The 17,257-nt window shown below is 37.6% G+C and overlaps 1 protein-coding gene across 3 annotated transcripts in view; it reads right to left on the bottom strand.

Annotated features, from left to right (window-relative positions):
- Positions 1-17,257, bottom strand: part of Hrb87F (Heterogeneous nuclear ribonucleoprotein at 87F) — a 53,844-nt gene that overhangs the window by 21,252 nt on the left and 15,335 nt on the right. For 2 of the 3 annotated variants that reach the window (XM_083128145.1, XM_083128134.1), the window contains exons 3-7: positions 16,145-16,265; positions 13,379-13,589; positions 9,861-10,079; positions 4,504-4,593; positions 2,320-2,439 (exon numbers count right to left, since the gene is read on the bottom strand). In XM_083128145.1, the coding sequence (XP_082984271.1) occupies positions 2,320-2,439; positions 4,504-4,593; positions 9,861-10,079; positions 13,379-13,589; positions 16,145-16,265 (761 nt within the window). The remainder of the gene's footprint in view (positions 1-2,319; positions 2,440-4,503; positions 4,594-9,860; positions 10,080-13,378; positions 13,590-16,144; positions 16,266-17,257) is intronic. The other variant, XM_083128155.1, reaches the window with a different exon arrangement.

Below are 17,257 nucleotides of genomic sequence, written 5' to 3'. Positions count from 1 at the left end.
TTGCCAAAAGTTCCAGAAGCCATCAAGAATTTACATCGGAACCTTAAAACACATGTTATGCAATCACAAAATATACTTTTTCATGCAAAACACATGGGGGGAAAAATCAAAATTTGCACACTTGAGGACCACGTGAAAGACAGTCAGCAAACCCGTCAATATTGTCTCACCCACAAATACAAAACTTTAGCACTTTTACAATACAAACTATATTCATATATTTCCATGAAACACAATGCTGTAGTGTAATTATGAGAAAGTTTTAATTCTTCCTGCAGCTACTTGTTGGTTGCACTTCAGCATTTGTTTTCCAGAATTTTGGTTTTGCAAACTTAGACCAAACATCAATTTGTAGAAATTATGTATCCTAAAATGTTTCCCATGATACTGTGATATTATATCTCAATACCTTTGAACTGTGTTTATTGGAAACACCATTGCCAATAACCACCTGCCTCCTAACCCACTAGGAATGAACAGTTTTTTTTTACTAACAGAGCAAGTTTATGAAACTCCACAAATAAATGGTGTCAAGTAATCTCTAACTACACAAACTAATCAGCATTATTTTAAAAAATGTAGCAAAAGACCCACAAAAATCAAAAAGCAGTTTTCACAAAAAGCTGGTGTTTTAAAGTCAAATATGTACATATGCATGTCACTCATACATAAATCACAGTTCTTTGCTAATTATTATATACTATCACAAGAATTATCACCAAGTCATTATCTAATGAGGTAACACCATGGGCCACTTATTAGTAAGGCACTTAACTAAATCTTTTATTAATAAATCACACTGACAAAAATTGTACGAGTGGGAAAAATTCCACCACTAAGTACAAAAATATCCAACAGAGAAATTGAAAAATGTTCCTAGTGTCAAACATGACTAACTACTAACATTGGATGAATTGCAAGCTTACAACCATCAAAAACAAAAAGGGCCAGTTGCTTGATCTACCTACAAGTAGAGCATTATTAGTAGAAACTAAAGTGGCATTAACATTGTAACATTATTGTTCTCCTCCATAGTTGTACAGTCAAAGGTGCCGAGCTTTGGACTCAGACTGCGGTACAGCATGGGTCCAAGTGTGCCTGGGTTCAGTCTCTGGGGTCTCTGCCTGTGTATAGGGCCGGTGGCCACCCACCATCGTGAAGAAATTGGGGAGTTACGAGTGAGTAGCATAATCTGGTCTCGGAAATCTTCTATTAACAGCTGAGGGTTTGACGTGCTGACCCCACGTCACCCCATTACCTGTTCAACTCCACACCTCTAGCTAGGATTGTGGGAGGGAGACTGGCAGTCAGGAGATAGACCAAGGCCCTTCCAGGGCTTTCAAGCCACGGTAACATTATTATGGAACACAAACTTGTAAAATGTTTTGGTTTAAGATATAGATATTAAAACAGATCACCATAAAATATGGCTCCCATATCTATTCATATGAGCATAATTGCCTATTTTCAATTGAAAATATTACCACAGATAACATATTAATGTCCTGGATCAGAGGTCTCCAAACTGACCGAGCAACTGAACTACTTCCCACATTTGAAAATACATGATGAGCTGCCAAGTGTGCATTGAATTTTTTACGATCCTTTGTTGGTTTATAAAAACTTTAAGATATAATAATCATTTGTTTTACAGCCCCAAGAAGGCATAGGGCTTGGGTTTGAATCCCGGCATGAGCATGTTCAGTGTCCCTTCATCAATTTCTCACATAACTCATCCTGATCGATGCCATTAACCAAAAGTGGCAGTAAAGCAACGCTAAATAACAAAAAATCAAATCGAATCACATGAAATTATTATTTTTAATTTCTCTGCAACATACAGACTTAAAGAGAGTTCATGTAAATACTTTTCTTACAAACACAGTAAACTGTAAAAACTTGCCCCTAAATCATCATGATCTTGCTTCTTACCATGTTAAAGAGAAACTGACATTCATTTTCATCTACAATATTTCTTAGGTTGGGTGAATAGTTGTCCAGACGTTCATCTACCAGCAAAAGCAGATCTTTCTGCAAACGTTTCACTCAAATATTGGCACTCTTATCTCGTCCATTCTAGCCAAACCCATCACGAACTACTGGAAATGACCCTTCAATCTACCGGTAGCTCGCGATCCACAGTTTGGCGATCGCGGTCCTAGATATTCAAGCACAAATAAAGATGGTTCCAAAGTTTCACTATGCACATAAACCAGCTTAATTTTTAAGACAACTGGAAACTTACATCTAATACAAAGAAAGTTAACTTATGCGAACAAGTAATGGAACAAAATATGCAATTTCATTTGGGCACAGTACCTGAGTAAGGTCCTGGTCGGCCACCACCATAGTTGCCTCTCATTGGTCCCCCACCGTAACCTTGTTGGTAGTTGCTTCCAAAATTGTCATTGCTCCAGGCACCACCACCACCGCCACCACCTGTAAGGAATCAAATGTGTCAAGACCAAGGACGAATCAGAAATCAGTAAGGAGCTTCCTTGAAAAATTAATAACCAATTTTACAGTGGGGCACAATCAGTGAACTCTTGATGATTTTTGTTGGAGAGTTTCATCCTACGAGTAACTAACAACAGGACACTTTTCAATCCTGTTTATTAGTGACCTGAAAGAAATGGGCACAATTTCAGGACCCTTTTCTTGTGAAATAGTCAATATTTTAAGCATATATTCTTGCATTTTGTCCATGTTAGTAGTCTAAACGACTACACTTTTACTGAATCTTACTTCCCTAGAGTAATGTGTGGCAAAATAAAGTGTCTTAATATTTCCGGATTTCTCAAAACAGAAGGGAGGTTTTATCAAAATTCATACTTGGTACCCTAATACTATCTGGTAGATAAGTTTTCCAGATTATTTTTTTCTTCTTCATAATTTCTACAAATACTTATTATAAGTATACAATACATAATTTTAGACAATTATCCCATTTTATACTGTGTACTGATACATGCAGATTACACTGATTCTTATCCCAAAAGTGTGGGATTTACCTTTCAAGAGATGATGATCGAAAGAAGGTTTGCAAATGTAGACTACATGCCATGATAGAAGCATGGCCATTTATTCACCGACTGTTTTTATTTTACTTTGCTTTTCTGTCACTTTCGGCTAATTGAAAAGATGGAACCTGGCACGCCTGGCATCATAGCATGGTGTGCTAAACACTATACCACAGAGGTCAGCAGTCCTGATTTATAAATGCATCTTCGCGGAAACCGTGAGTACTAAGTTTCTCTACAATTTTAAATGCACGGATGAAAAAAAAAATTAAATAATGATCAGTGCTAGACCACTTTGAATGGTTTGAAGATTTCATTATCATCTCTTCAGTTAAAAAATGGGATGTCCAAGCATCTGACAGTTCTGGGGACTTCAGGATAGTCAAGGAGTAAGAATTGGATGGGTTTGCAATTTCTACTCCTTCAAACAGGAACTGAAGACAAGTGAAATCAGCTCCTGAAATCATCAAAATAATTCACCCAGTCATGAAATATTTATCAAATATTGGATGCCAAAATTCACAAAATAATTACACAATTAAGCCATGTTACAGAAACAATAAATCCGCTAACCAACTCAGTTTCATTTACGTAAAAGAAATACTATACACGTAAATAAAACTGGCTTGGTCAACACATTTGGTGATTTTCTTCAAGGTACAGGTACCTAAATGCTAATCTGTATACCGGATGTTCCATTAATAATGGAGGGGTTACAAAAATTTATTGCAAGTAAACTATCGAACTTATGTTAATGAAACCAGTCCAGAACGAACGAGGTACTCAAGTTCTTTTTTACACCTATAAATGTTCAATGTGTGCACCACAGGTGACATGGCATACATCGACACAATAGTCTAGTTCTTGCCACACTTGCATCAACATGGGTCTGCCGATAGTGTCCGTCACATGGTGTAAGGTCCGGTGATCTTGGGGACCAAAACATTGCACAAAACACTGTGTGTCGCCTAGCAACAGCGATGTGAACTCTCAGTTTAACAAAACATACACGCACAAACTGTTTGTGTTCCTCGATCGTTCTGGACTGGTTTCATTAAAGTAAATCGAATAGTTTACTTGCAATAAATTTTTGTAGCCCCTCAATTATTTATCAAACACCTGTTATATTATTGCAAGGAAGGAATTACATGCTACTTACCTAACAAATGGAAAGTCTTGTTAAGCTAATTGAATCAAACTACCAACTCTACAGTTGAACATGCAAAGTTTATCTTAAATAAATCAATGATTACAATTCGAGATAAACCTAACATTTCCCACAAATGTAAACTTCGCTAACACACTACACAAAGTAAAGCAAGCTGAACGTACACCACCTTTTCAACAAACTGGACAAAATGCTAAAAGCTATGCATGCAATCTCAGCTAACATTAACATACTAAAAAGTGCAAAATGAAATTAAGGAAAAGGTTAGCAATTCTACCTAAGACACAAAAAGGAGAGAAAAATTGTGCAACTGACCTCCGCCATAACCACCTCCACTCCCACCCCAGCCCGAGCTTCCTTGGTTCCAATTCCCACCAGGACCCTGGTTCTCCCACGGGCCATTGCCTAAAATTGACAGAAAAACCTTTCACTCTTCACGTCCTCGGAAACTACAGCCAAGACAATGTCTTCTGAAAATGTGCACCCAAGGGAACTCCCAATTGGAGCTCGCACAGTACATGCAATTACGGAAAGGAACACGTAACACAGACATACTTCCTCAATACTATTTACAACCTATTCTGGCTATTAGTCTTTCTGTACTTTCCATGGAAGTCTACATTTCAGTAAACTTGAAATTCACAAAATATATCAATCAATGTAAGAGAAAAGTTTTAATACAGGAAATTAAAAAATAATATATTTAAAAAATAGCACAGTGAACTTCCAATCTAATGTTTGGCAGGATAAAGCAAAATATTAAAAACAATACACTACACCAGAAAAATATCTAGAAGAAATAAGTGAATGATTGCATAAAACAAGTTCAATATACTATGAAGTACCGTTAATGCAGTGCTTCCAGACGATTTTCAAAGTTTTTTTGTTTTGAATACAAATCTTGTATTCTTGATAGATGCCGTAAACACAGTTTAAAATTACTTACTTGAAATTTTGAAATTTCGTATTTCCACATTGCACAATTCAATGGTTAAATCCTATTAATTTCAAAGCGCCTCTGTCTTAATTCACTAAGGATACGGCATCTGGAGCAGAGATGGCAGTGACACCATACACTTAGTGAATGAACACAGTCTCTTTGCAATTTTAAACATATGAAGTCTCATTCATACAGTCAAGCCAACAAACAATCCAAGAACATGTAACACGTTTGTAAAACTGAAAAGTCATTATCCGCATGCTGCAAATGTCTTTTATAACTTGAAAATTGGGAGACACATTTACACCAGCTGTTCTGAATATGATCGCACTCCAAGATCATACTCTGAGGATGCTCGCTTCAAGTATGGTCTTGCACCTTTCGGACACAGCCTGAATTCTTCAACATACATCCTTAAAATATCCTGAACCACACACTACCTGCACTGCAGATCAAGTTATTCCTTGATCATTTTAACTAGAGAGAGCACAAAATTCAGTTCATACGATATCCCCTGCTTTGCAGAAATATATTAACATACAAACTATAGCAGAATGCATTTACTTTGGTCACAAGATCCTTACGAAACATTCTATGAATGATCCATTTTATGCTAAGCCCACCTTCAGCAAGAAGTCGCAGGACGTGATGAAAGCATGAATTGACAAGTATGTGCCAAATCACCAAACTTTACTGTTGGATATATTTTCCACATTTTTTTTCTTTTCAATACTGGCTGGGAGAGCCATGAATCCCACTAAGATTAATCTATACACATTTTTAAATGTCAACTTAAAACTTAATCTATTAATTAATACAAGAATGGATTAAACTAATTTATTATTGGGTCAGAGTGGCGTTCTTAAAGAAGGCTCACATGGTATGCAATACATTCTAGCATACGGCTGAATTTACAATATTGTTGCAGATTTTAAAATTCGGCTACCAACAGCACAGACATATATAATGGCAGGCATGTTTATTATTCTGATCAAATACTTTACTCAGATGTTTAATAGAAAAAAGGTAATGGAAATTTCCATAAGTGAATGTGTATTATAGACCATGGCGACTGGGCACCCTGTATTTTTTTTACCGCTGCTTAAGCTTGTCCCAAAATTCCTTCATTAACTTAGTTTCATGACTACATTCAATTATTTCTTACAAAAATGTTTTTAACTCAACAAATAGGCTCCACACTCATTAACGGAACTAAACTGAACATGCTGTGTCCCCATCGACCCTACCATTAAGGAACTAATCGTCTGCTAAGCTATTCAGTTGTTTACATACTATGTAAAACGCGGAGTGACCCTGCATTGTGGCAGGAAACAATGGCACATAGATTAGTCGAGGCACATACAGGGTGTTTCAAAATGAATATCGGGGTTTCAATGAAGTGTATCTTCTATTACATATACATTACAGAAATGAAACATACCTTAAAAGGAAAGGTAACTCAAACAGTTTTTGTTTCTACTTCGCAGGTGATGTTTCGTAACTCCGCCGCAGCACGGCGCTAGTAGTAAAGATGGAGATGACTCCTGAGCGTAAAGCCTTTGTCTCTTGGAATTCGCAAGGTGTAACTCAGCAATTGGAGCGCAACGTACTTTTCGGCGGGAATATGGATGTGATCCCCCATTGGATAACAACATCCGAAGATGGTACAACCAATTTAAGAATACGGGATGTCTGTGCAAAGAGAAAAGCTCCGGAAGACCACGTCTACCAGATGAGCAAGTGAAACAGGTCCGAGCAAGTTTCGGTCGGAGTCCCAGGAAATCTGTAAAGCGGGCGAGTCGAGAACTGTCAATGCCGTCCACCACTGTTTGGAGGGTGTTACGAAAGAGATTGCACATGAGGCTGTACCGCCTACATCTGTTACAGGACCTAAAGCCTGAAGATAATGTTACCCGTGCCAACTTCTGCGAAAATGTACTGGACATGGAAGATGATTTTCTTACAAGTGTGATCTTTAGTGATGAAGCCTCATTTCATCTTAGTGGACGAGTGAATACGAAAATCCACACCAAACAGTGCAGCACATGAGGGATTCGCCAAAATTGAACGTCTTTTGTGCTCTATCCAAAGAACAAGTGTATGGACCTTTCTTCTTTGTGGAAAACACTATCACTGGTACTGCGTATTTGGACATGCTCCAGCAATGGTTCTACCCTCAACTGGATCGTTAGCAAAAAACAAACATCATCTGGCATCCGTCCCCACACTTTCATCGTGAAGTACGGAATTGGTTGAATGCTGTTTTTCCCCAACGGTGGATCTGTCGTCATTGTGAGGATGCCGTGGCTCTTCTGCAATGGCCCCCAAGATCTCCCGACCTCACCCCCTGTGATTTCTTTTTGTGGGGGTATGTAAAGGATAGTGTATAAGTGCCACCGCTACCTGCCGACCTCCCTGAATTGAAACGCGGGATTGATGCAGCTGTGGAGTATGTTACAACAGACATGCTAGATTCAGTGGGGGAAGAAATTGCCTACAGACTAGATGTGTGCCGTGTCACAAGGGGATCCCACATTGAACATTTGTAACTTGTGACAAAAAACTGTTTGAGTTACCCTTCATTTTAAGGTATGTTTCATTTCTGTAATGTATATGTAATAGAATATACACTTAATTAAAACCCCGATATTCATTTTGGAACACGGTGTATATTTGGTAAATAAAATAAAATTTAGGTGTTATAGCGGTGAATAATTGGATGAAAGGCAGTATATAAAATGACATTTTGGTTTTTAAATAATTAGGGCCGATATGAAATTTTGGCCGATACCAATAAAGTACAGATATAAAATTTACCGATACCGATATTTTACCGATCCGATATAAAATTAGATATGGTACTAAGATTATGAAATGATCCTTGATCTCCTTAACAAATGTGTGTTTCGAGGTGACTGCAGTACAAAAGAAGTTGAATATTTAGACAAATACTTTTTTAGAAAGTAGGGCATCGAGATTGTCCATAAAAATTACAACAAAATGGCAGAATTTTGCACTAAATTTTAAGATATTTATCAATATATCGGATCGTTAAAATAATCGGTAATTTTACCAATAAACCAATGCACTGATACGCCTATATCGGCCGATACAGATAGAGTGCCGATTAATCGGTCCCATCCCTAGTTAATATACACGTAATCCTACATTTGATTTAAAAACTGCACTGCACAGTGGCTACCGAAATAGAAAAATAATGTAAAACAGCTTGTACCTTAATTATCTATTACCGTATTTCTCATTCCCATAGTATGAATTCAAACTTTAAATATTAAATAAACTAAATTTTGTTTTTAAGCGTCAATTTCGTGCATCGTGTTATGACAAAAAGTAGGAAAATGCACTTCATACCTTTAAGAAATGTGAAAAATGAACACTACTGCTTGCTATTTCACATTTCATGTTTTCGTCAAAAACGAAATATACATACCTCCACAGATTGGTTAGTGTGAAAAGGAAACTGCTGCTAACCAAGCCCTTTGGCAGTGTATTGGAACTACTAAAACTACATCAATTAATAGAAAACTATTTACGAACTATTTTATAGTTATGAATCGACATATCCTCCTTACACAAAGCTTTAATGGGAGATTAGGTCTACATACAAAATTCATAGAAATTGTTATGGTGATACACAGTGTAACCGAAATATTAACGAACAACCTGTGCACAGCAGATAAACAAGAGCAGAGCTTATGAAGCTGAGGGCCAAGGCAAAGAATATGCTTAAAGGCACTTGGTGCTTTACCACAGAGCAAAGGTAGGTACACACCTGGGATGCATTCAGTTGTAGTGTTTTGATTTTATACAGAAACAAGACCATTACTTGAGAGGAGTTTTTTACTAGGGATGGGATGATGCTGACAAAGTACCGACATAAAACAAAGGTTCATGCAATGCAAAAGAAGTTGCATATTTGGAAATTTACTTTTTTAAAAAGTAATGCATGGAGATAATCCATAAAATTTACAACCAAATGGCAGAATTTTGCACTAAATTATAAGATATTTATAGATATATCGGATCGGTAAAAAAATCTGTAATTTTACCGATAAACTGATATGTCAATATCGGCCGAATAATCTGTCCCATTCTTACTTCCAAGAAACACATTAAGTGTGTATATCTTGTAAAAATTTATACCGGATTCTGTACAAAGCTTTCATGGAAGTGAAACGCTGCATAATAAAAAGATAAGGGAAGAGCAGCAAAGAGAATTTACAAACAAACAACTTTGCCCTTTTTAAGAGGTTCTGAAGAACTTTCTAACCTGTCATGAACTGCATGACTAATATGATAGGTACAATTTGAATTTTGTTTCAGAAAAAAATAAGATCAACTATACATGATGTTCAGTCTCTGTCCCAACACATTTTTAAAATTTAGTCTAGCTCCAATATTCAGATTGCTTTTTCTATGACAATAACCAATGCCGGTGCATCAGTAATAATGGTACAATCTATGATGAGGCTACACCTGATTGTGTTAAAAAATCAATGCAATATTGGAGTTCATTTCTTCAGCAAGGAAGTCCAGAAATTTCCACGCAATATATAGTTATAGTTTGTCACCTATTCATAAATTCAGCCACTGCCTTTAAATATCCTTGCATATCGCTGAGACACCTAGAGGGCGACAACAGCAAAAGCAGCACCAAATTTCCAACCATCATCTATTTTGAACTGTACAAGATCAAGAAATGAATACGTACCTCCCCAGTTATTTCCAAATCCACCGCCGCCGTTCCAGTCGTTGCCACCCCTGCCTGCCCACGGGCCACCGCCACCACCTCGAGAGCCTGGTCCACCAGGTCCTCTGCCACCCGACGAACCCCCTGGACCACCTCCTCTCTGAAGGTTTGCCATTTCTGCTTTACTCAAGGCCTTCTTGACGTCTATCCTCTTCCCCTTGATGGAATGTGATCTTTGCACTGAAAGACAATGCACACAGCTGCTTCACCACAGAACAGAAACGATAGAAGGAACACACTGGAAATTAGGGTTGATACCAATGGCACCAGTTTTAATTTAATCACAGGTACCAGTCAATTCTTACCTGGGATCTAATTATCTTTAAAAAAAAAATCAACTTTGAAATTAATTTATTTTCCACCAGGGTTAAAATTTTAATGCTTTGTATTAACAAATACACCAGTGCCTGTTCAAAGTGGTTTCAGTCAGCTCTCGATTTTCAACTGTATCACATGATAAAAGGAAATTACACTACAATAAAAATAGTGGTCAAAATAGAAAGGAACGGAACTAATTCATAAGCTGAAATTGGGTACATAACTTCTTTACAGCAGCAATAACAAAATACCAAAAGTCTCCAGCGATCACCTTGCCAACAAGTCTATCATTCATGTTGAGGGGAATAAACAACGTGGTTGATAATATAAGACGTAAACGAGTTACTAAAGATATATCCGTGAAACTTACTTGTAAATGTTCTATTAATTTCGGTGGCCTCTGCCACCATCCACTTGGGAACTCGATGCTTCACTGCTAGGTGAACTAGGTGAAGTCAACCTAGCAGTGAAGCATCGAGTTCCTAAGTGGATGGTGGCAGAGGGCACCTTAATTAATATATAACATTTACAACTAAGTTTCGCAGATATATCTTTAGTAACTCGTTTACATCTTATAAGTCTATCATATTAGGAAAAGTTTTTTTTAGAAACAGTGAAATTGAAATTATACGTTTTGCGATAGTACATTGTTTTTCTGGCAGTCCCTGTCAATTCCCGTAAGTCTGCATACTATTATATTTCAGTTATACATTCAACGAGTTAAGTCCCGACAAGGAAAATACTTCACTTATATGTTTATAACTATTTGCTCGAAAGAATGCTGCTCTTGGAGTTCAATATTTCCGTGCTGATAACATCCGCCACCCATTCTCATACAGGTTTTCTTATCAGCTGCAACCATGGGACCAGACTCTCGACCTGGAATTCTATTTTTGTCGCTTCCATCGGTGAGCAGGGGATATGCACCCTTGAACAAGATTTGCCTGTGCTAAATGATCCTGCTTTTCTTCTTTGCATTGCCTTCGGCAAGTCGTATCTGGCCTGAAGCAGATCGGAGATTGATATCATTCAAGCTTTATTTCTGAAAGAGCCATTTGAAATAAGCACTTTTCCTTTTTGTTACTATGGGATAAATTGAAGATAAAAGGCTATAACTGCTCAACCAATGCATCTATTTGAAAAATTTGAATTCCAAATGTAAGAATGAAGAAAAAGCAACACTTTTAAGTAACTTCCGGCAATTAAGAGTCCAGGGGAGAAAATTCCAAAGTTCGAATTTTTCCATAATTACGCAAAATTTCTGAACGCTGTAATTTCAATCCTTTTTTTGAAAGTTACAGCGGGAGCATTATGTATGTTCATAGAGTGGTCTTTTGTTCAGCTTCCCTCAAAATTTGGTCCATCCAACATACATCAACCCCACCCCCTGCCCAGTTTTGGACCAGGATTCCTGAAAGAAGAACGTTGTAGGCAGGGAAACATGGCAAAATTAGGGCTGACTACTAAAAAAAAAGTATACTGAAACCCCTCACTTTCAGAAATTCTGGGCACACCACTGGCCCTGTACAGGAGTTGCAGGTTAATTATCTCTTGAGAGAGGAGATTAGACTTTTTCACTCGTCACTCACCAAATCAATATCGGATAAACGGGATTGGCAAATTATTATTACTTTTCTCCCGGCAAATAAGAAAGGAAAGTTTTCCATACAAGTTCACCCCGCTGCTCCCCCCTTCTACTAGGAATGATTACGTAGGTAAAGAAATGTGAATAGTGATCGAGCCATGTTCTCAATTGTCCACAAGTTTTTGTGAGGGAAGGCACAACAGACACCCAAGTCACGCTTCTAGAATGTGTAAAAACTCTAAATTTTGTCATCGGCGGGGTTTGGAACATGTATAAAGCGGGAAATGAGAGTGACAGTAAACATAAGATCGAGATAAACGTCCTAATGTTCAGCATGTTTTTTTGCAGGGAATTGGCTGATTAAGCGGGTAAACCTTGCTTGTACCCCTTCCAGCCGCCGGGCACATTCAATGTCTATTTCTCTTGAATTTGTGAATTTACAATAATGATTTAGAACAGATTAGTGCAATATAGTAAACTTTGGTGTATATGTAGTACCCCTTTTCTTTCTTTGTGTACTTAATATTACCATTTTAATTATATTTCAAAAATACATTTTTCTCCATTATACGATTTTACCCTTCTGTCCCCCATAAAACGTATAACAGATTTCCCTGTAACAACTTTGATTTTATTGACCATAAATTAGATTTTGATATATTTCCTAAAATACTGGTAACACACTGTGGCTGCTGTGGCTCAGTCGGAAACTCGTCTGACTACCATGCTTAAGGTCCCGGGGTCGATCCCTGGCCGGTTCAAATCTGGGACCTTTCATAATGTTGGAAACGGCCCTGGTGGCCACCCAGTGTCGAACAACATGGGTACCTTGAAGAAACCCTGGGGGGTAAAGGCGGTCAGGGGCATGATGCTGATCACATCATCCCCACTCATGACCGGATCAAGAAAGTGTGGGGCGTTACCCCCACACCCCCTATACGCTTTCATGGCATGGTGCTAAGCACAGGGGAGCACTTTACCTTTTTTTTACTGGTAACATCAATAACAAATGTGTGTCTGATCATTCACACAGTAAGACCACCATATTGGGAAAATGGCATATAATTTCAACATTTCACACGAAAATGGAAGTGACTCATAACAATGAAATGTGCCAAATATATTTTGTATAAAGCTATAACAACGTTAATATAACACACAATCCTTATTGTTAACTTAAAAGTGACGTATTGGAAAATACGAGCGATATGATTGATATGTAGGTCTAAATGTGCTTTTTAAGGTGGTTTTTGCTCCACACTTACATGTATTACTTAGCAACAAAAGAAAATAGTCAATCATAATAAGAATTCTATTGTTGATTAAAAATTGACACAAAAGGGTATAAAAAAAACCACCTCAAAACAGAAAAGGGAATAGCATTTAATGTGCTGTCATAAGAATTGTAATTTTTGTGGCAAGGCTATCACTGGAAACTTCTGGTATGTTGTTATTACTGCTATAAAGGAAGTTATGATCCAAATTTCAGCTTGTTATAACTAGTTCCTTTATTTTCAGAAAATCCATCTAACATGACTGCACTAAAAAGTACACTGTGGATATGATATGTACTTACAAACAATTTTGTCTACGGGGTCATAGTCGTCGAACTCCACGAAGCCAAAGCCTCGCTTCTTTCCTGAATCCTTGTCGGTGACTATGCTAACAGACACTATGTTGCCGAACTCCTGGAAATAGTCCCTCAGTTCTTCCTCCTCCACTTCATCTTTCAAACCACCCACAAATAACTTCTTCACTGTTGCACCTGCCTCTGGTTTCCCAATATCCTAAGAATCAAACAAATGAATCCACATAATATAAAGCTCTACACAAGACCAGTTTCCAGAATCCACACACACAAACAACAGGTTTGAAACTTACACACATTATTCTGCACTTGCCTTCGAGATCAGAACTCCATAAACAGGTGAAAAGCAGCATATAAAACAACATATTGGTTTTAAAAATTTGAATATAATCTCAAATTTGATTTAAAAACTGCACTATTACACAAAATAAACATATCCCTTCTAATAGCACATTAAATGATTACCAGAATAGTAAGTTTATTCCTGTATAAAGGTTTCCATTCTTGCTTCTCAAATGTTTGAAGGAGAATTAATCAATTTTCCATGAATTGCATAACTCGCAGGATACTTAAGACTTCAGAAAGTGCCATGTCAGTATATCAACGGGAAAATTTCGTGTTTAAAGAGTATTTGGCATTTTGCAGTTCATTTCGTGACAAAACAGATTAGGAAAATGCACCTCACACCTTTCAGAAACATGAAAAATTAACATTACAATGTGTTATTCCAAATTTCGTGTCTTTGTCAAAAACGAAATATGCATGCCTCTAGCGATCTCACCCTTGAAAATTCCAACTTACTTTTTCAACCTGCAGATTTCAATGTTTTAAGTTGCCGGAAAGTCATAATCCCTTTCCATATTAACATAATGTAAAATACATTTATTGATTTCTAGATGCCTTATGTTTATGAGGGGGATTTCTGACATTTCAATAGAATGCCATAGGAGAAACTTACTTACCTGAAGGGAGCCTCACAGGCTCAAACTTCTTATATTTTTACAATTCAAGAAACCAGATCCTTCCTTTTTTGCTTATATATGTGGTTATTTATTAATTATAATAATTACATAATAAGAAATAATAACCAATTATTGCATGTCTCATGTATATTTAACCATTCACCAAAACTCACAAAAATAATATTCTCATTAATGCTTTTTTGTTTATTGATTACAGAAATTTACCATCATTACGAGCCAATTGTACACTGTCACTCACATGAGTATCTCCTTTTATTCTAAATCCTCAGAGATTGTAGTGAGGGGATGTGCCTACATAGCATGACACCCTTTAAGTAGTTTGTGTACACCTAGGGGTAAGTGTACAACTGCACTCATGGGCGTAACTTGGGACCTAATTTTGAGGAGCTAAAATGAAACCTGAGGCTTAACTTTGGGGAAAGAGAATCAGAGTTTTCCATCCCATAAAACAGCATCCAGGATTATTTGTTAAATAAATCCCCCCCCCCTTTCCGCCAAGTTACACCTATGACTGCACTACGTAATTAAGGCGTGCACTCATTCGGCTGTGAACTGGGACACCCATCCCAGTGTCCCACTATGATGCCATCACTGGTTCCGGCCTACATAGACCAACTTTTGTCAATTATACATTTTGCACGTGACGTGATATTATTATATTGGCTGCGTCGCCCCACTCCCTATTCTCTCCCCAGCTACTTCTTTAGCGCCATGTTTGACGTGAAATTGACATAATATTGTTATATCATGGAATTCTTTATTTTCGATTTCATACGACCATCGGTGGATTATTGAGATGTGCGATGCCGCCAGATCCAGATGTTGAAAACTAAGAATACATTATTTTCCTGATGAAAGGAGTGTGTGTTCTCCTGAAACGTCACAAAGAAAAAACTGTTTTCTTATGCTTGTAATAACCGTAAACTACAGGAAAATAATTCTATCATGCAAGCAATGCGTACATACAAGAAAAACTAAGAATACATTGTCATGAATTCAGAGTTAACGATAATAGCAGTGCCCCCCCCCCCCACACATTTGACAACAAATATTACCCTAGGAGGCACTTTATCTAGCCTTCGTAAATCTAGCTTCTTGAAGTCAGTCTTAATTCCATTTAAGGTGAAATTTAGTTCTTTTATGCGCATCAGGTTTGGCAACACTGAAAGGAGGCAAGGAGAAAAGCATTGAACTTATGGGAGTATCATTTGATTCGTTCTCCTGGGAATATGAAACTTCCGCTGGAATAGAAAAATTTATCAACGGGAAAGGGGCAGTTTGAAGATGGATTTCACCAGTGGAAAAGTCAGAACTTCCATTTGATTAGCCATAACTTGATGTTGAAGTTGATTCTCCATAAGGAATACATGGGATTCCAAAAATGCTTATTCATATTTTTCAAACAGTGTCTAGCGTAATAATCAACATAAAAAAGATGCTTCCACTTGCAACATGGAGAGAAATTCATACTCTCAGGTATTTTTTAGTAGCAGAGCTTATTCTGCCGATATTGAAATAAATGCACAATTGGTGTGTAACTATATCTCCTCCCCTTAAACTGCAATAAACAATGAGATGTAACTTACCAAACCAACTACTGGTTTCATAATGCCAATAACCTAGATGACACTAAAAATCATCCATATGAAAGAAGCACATACAAAACAAAATCCCCCCCCCCCCACCTCAACACAAACAGAAATATTGATTCAACTGAATGAGTGTTTAAAAATAAGGAAATACATATGCAAAAGGTGGGTGATAAACTTACTTGTCGTGGAACTGCCCTTTTTGGTTCAACCTCTCTGCCGTCCACCCTGTGTGGCCTTGCAGCCTGGGCATCATCCACCATGTGAGCTCGAGAATATGTTATAAAACCAAACCCTCTTGACCTGAAGAAAACAATACATAACCACATTAATACATCACACCCTGTACAAACATTGCCTTGCTGGATGTGCCACCGATTTGGAATGGGCTGACTCAAAGCTTTCTGGAGATGTACACAAGGAAATACGAGTGGATCAACATCAAACTCTCAGCTAATAATATACAGGGTGATCCATAAGATTGTCAGTTTTTAACACTAGCAGCCATGTTTTTTTGGTTTTTTTTTTTTTAATACACCGCCAGCGGTTCAAGTGTGTGTATTCCCAAGAGGCCAGTTGACCTGCCGGCAGTCAAGTGCAGAGATGTCCAGCCTCTGGAGGTCGGGCCTCAGCCTCCAGGAGCGTTGTGAGGTTGAGGCCCTGTGAGGCCGAAGTCAAATGGCCATTAAATTTGAATTTGTCTGTTTTTGAAAGGCTCTCTGGTAGGGATGTCGCGAAGTTGAAAATTTACCGATGCCGATGTACTAACTGATAACGATGCCGATATTTAACAGATTCCGATACATAAGATTATTTAACAGAAATGGAATGTTATTTTCAGTAATTATAATTTAATTCTTGACGAAAATAATTTTACCATGTATATTTATATTGCATATCATATGTACCTAGTCTTACCATAAATACTGTCACAAAGTTTTAAGTAAATTGACACAAAATGCTGAGAGATATGGTAATATCCTAATAACATTACTGAAATGGATGCATGGCAAATCAAAATCACAAATCAATATTCATAATGGCTGCCCTTAGCACGCACACATTCCGTAAGTCTGCGGCCACGCATCAATTGAATTACACAACACTTCGACTGGAAAATGAGAAGTGCCTTCAGAAGAGACAGACCGCTTTAAACTTTCAATATTGGGATGTCTCTTCTTGCAAGCCATCTCCTGAAGCTTGGACCACAATTTGTAGTCCAAAGGGTATAGGTCCGGACTTGCAGAAGGCCAATCTGAAGTGGAAATGAAGTCTGGAACATTTGCTATGAGGGC

The sequence above is a fragment of the Lepisma saccharinum genome, chromosome 1 (assembly GCF_977018435.1).
Source record: "Lepisma saccharinum chromosome 1, izLepSacc3.1, whole genome shotgun sequence".
NCBI lineage: Eukaryota > Metazoa > Arthropoda > Insecta > Zygentoma > Lepismatidae > Lepisma > Lepisma saccharinum.
This window is presented reverse-complemented; position numbering and strand designations above follow the sequence as displayed.